The sequence below is a fragment of the Cibotium barometz genome, chromosome 34 (assembly GCF_041138505.1).
Source record: "Cibotium barometz isolate CiBa-2024 chromosome 34, ASM4113850v1, whole genome shotgun sequence".
NCBI classification, from domain to species: domain Eukaryota; kingdom Viridiplantae; phylum Streptophyta; class Polypodiopsida; order Cyatheales; family Cibotiaceae; genus Cibotium; species Cibotium barometz.
Window position 1 is genome coordinate 14,104,927 of NC_141079.1, and position 1,560 is coordinate 14,106,486.

The 1,560-nt window shown below is 42.6% G+C and overlaps 1 protein-coding gene across 2 annotated transcripts in view; it reads right to left on the minus strand.

Annotated features, from left to right (window-relative positions):
• Nucleotides 1-462, minus strand: part of LOC147618729 (uncharacterized) — an 847-nt gene extending 385 nt beyond the window's left edge. The window contains exons 1-2 of one of the 2 annotated variants that reach the window (XM_086774469.1): nt 127-460; nt 1-36 (exon numbers count right to left, since the gene is read on the minus strand). The exon at nt 1-36 is cut by the window's left edge and continues 385 nt beyond it. In XM_086774469.1, coding sequence (XP_086630595.1) covers nt 1-36; nt 127-457 — 367 coding nt within the window. In that variant the 5' untranslated portion in view covers nt 458-460. The other variant, XM_086774470.1, reaches the window with a different exon arrangement.
• Between the last annotated feature and the right edge of the window lie 1,098 nt (nt 463-1,560).

Sequence of the window (1,560 nt, forward strand, 5' to 3'; positions counted from 1 at the left end):
CCAAAGCATACGCGGCTTTGCCCCCTCCAGCTAGCCCTAGTCCGCACATCCAGAATCAATATATAAGCACACACCACGCCAGCAAATTATATATTGAATCTTACTAATTATTTGAGGATCCCCTACCTCTAGTACTGTCGTGATCAGCATTAATGGTGTGCAGCTTGTGATCGTCGGCAGCGGCATGGGCAGTGGAGAAGAGCACTGCTCCTCCACCTCCTATGAGGAGGAAGCAGCCCAAGAAAAGCACTAGGGTAGTACTCATTGGGACAACGCATAAAAGCAAATAAATGGTGGTGTGGCTGGGGCTGGGGTGTGGCAAAACTGCTATATATAACGTTGGCCTGCTCCGGAGACCAGAGAGGACGTCAACTACAACGCACCTACCTACGGCCGCCCTTTCAATACTGCATTTTGCGCGTGAGCTCTCTCTCTCTCTCTCTCTCTCTCTCTCCATTCCCTAGTGACGTGTATCCCACTCTTCCAAGCTGAGAGCATCATGGAACACGTTAAACGGAGATCAAGCAGTGCAGTCGTTAAACACACAACCACCCCCCCCCCCTCCCCGCCCCAAAAATAAATAAATCAATCAATCAATCAATCAATCAACCCCACATATATGAGAGAGAGAGAGAGAGAGAGAGAGAGAGAGAGAGAAAATATGCTCATTATCATGCTAAAGTAAACAGCAAAACTACTGCAAAATTGCAAGACTTACTTAAAAAGGTTCTCCATGGCATAAGGTACAAGAAAATCTACATTGGATTTCAGATCTGAAAACAGGGAACATAGAGTGCCCAATTAAACGGGGTCATTTTTTCAAATATCAACACGACCCCCAAGCACTTCTTGGTACACACATGACAACGTCTAGTGATGGAGAGTTGGCATACCTCTTGTCTAAAATTTTCTTAAGGAAAAGAACTTAATACATTCTTCCAAAGCAATAATTTGGTAACCAATAGTTTTTACAACAGTTCTTATTTTTTATTATAAAAGCCACCACTATTTCCCTTAGCCTTTGTGGGCAGTGTACAACAACAATGATGGATGGATGAGGCTTGATGAAAGAGGACACCAAAATATGGTTGACGCGCAGGGCGCGGGGGGGGGGGGGGGGGGGGGGGCGCTATATATAGGGGTGCAAAACAACCACGTTTGTGAGCATAGCTCATGATGCATTACTCTTGATTTCCTTAAATTGTTTGCTAATACCATTAAAGCTCATCTCTAATTATTATGACTCACAATTCAACAAAAATTTGTGCTCACATAGCTTTGCATGCCCATTGCCCCTACAACATCAAGAGTTTTAATTTGCATCAACTTGTAGTGTCAAAACCTAGTTTCCTATGCACATTAGGTCTTTTGGAAACAACCAACTCACATATTTATAGTCTCTTCCACTAGATAAAGCATGAAAAAGATTGCTCTTGAATTAGAGCCTTGAATTAGAGAAGGGAGTTGATCAAATGAGTCCTTTCTCAATTGGTACAAAATATTACCATTAATGTGTAAGTTTTTAGCTTGGGATTAATTTTACCAACTAAGAAGACCTTA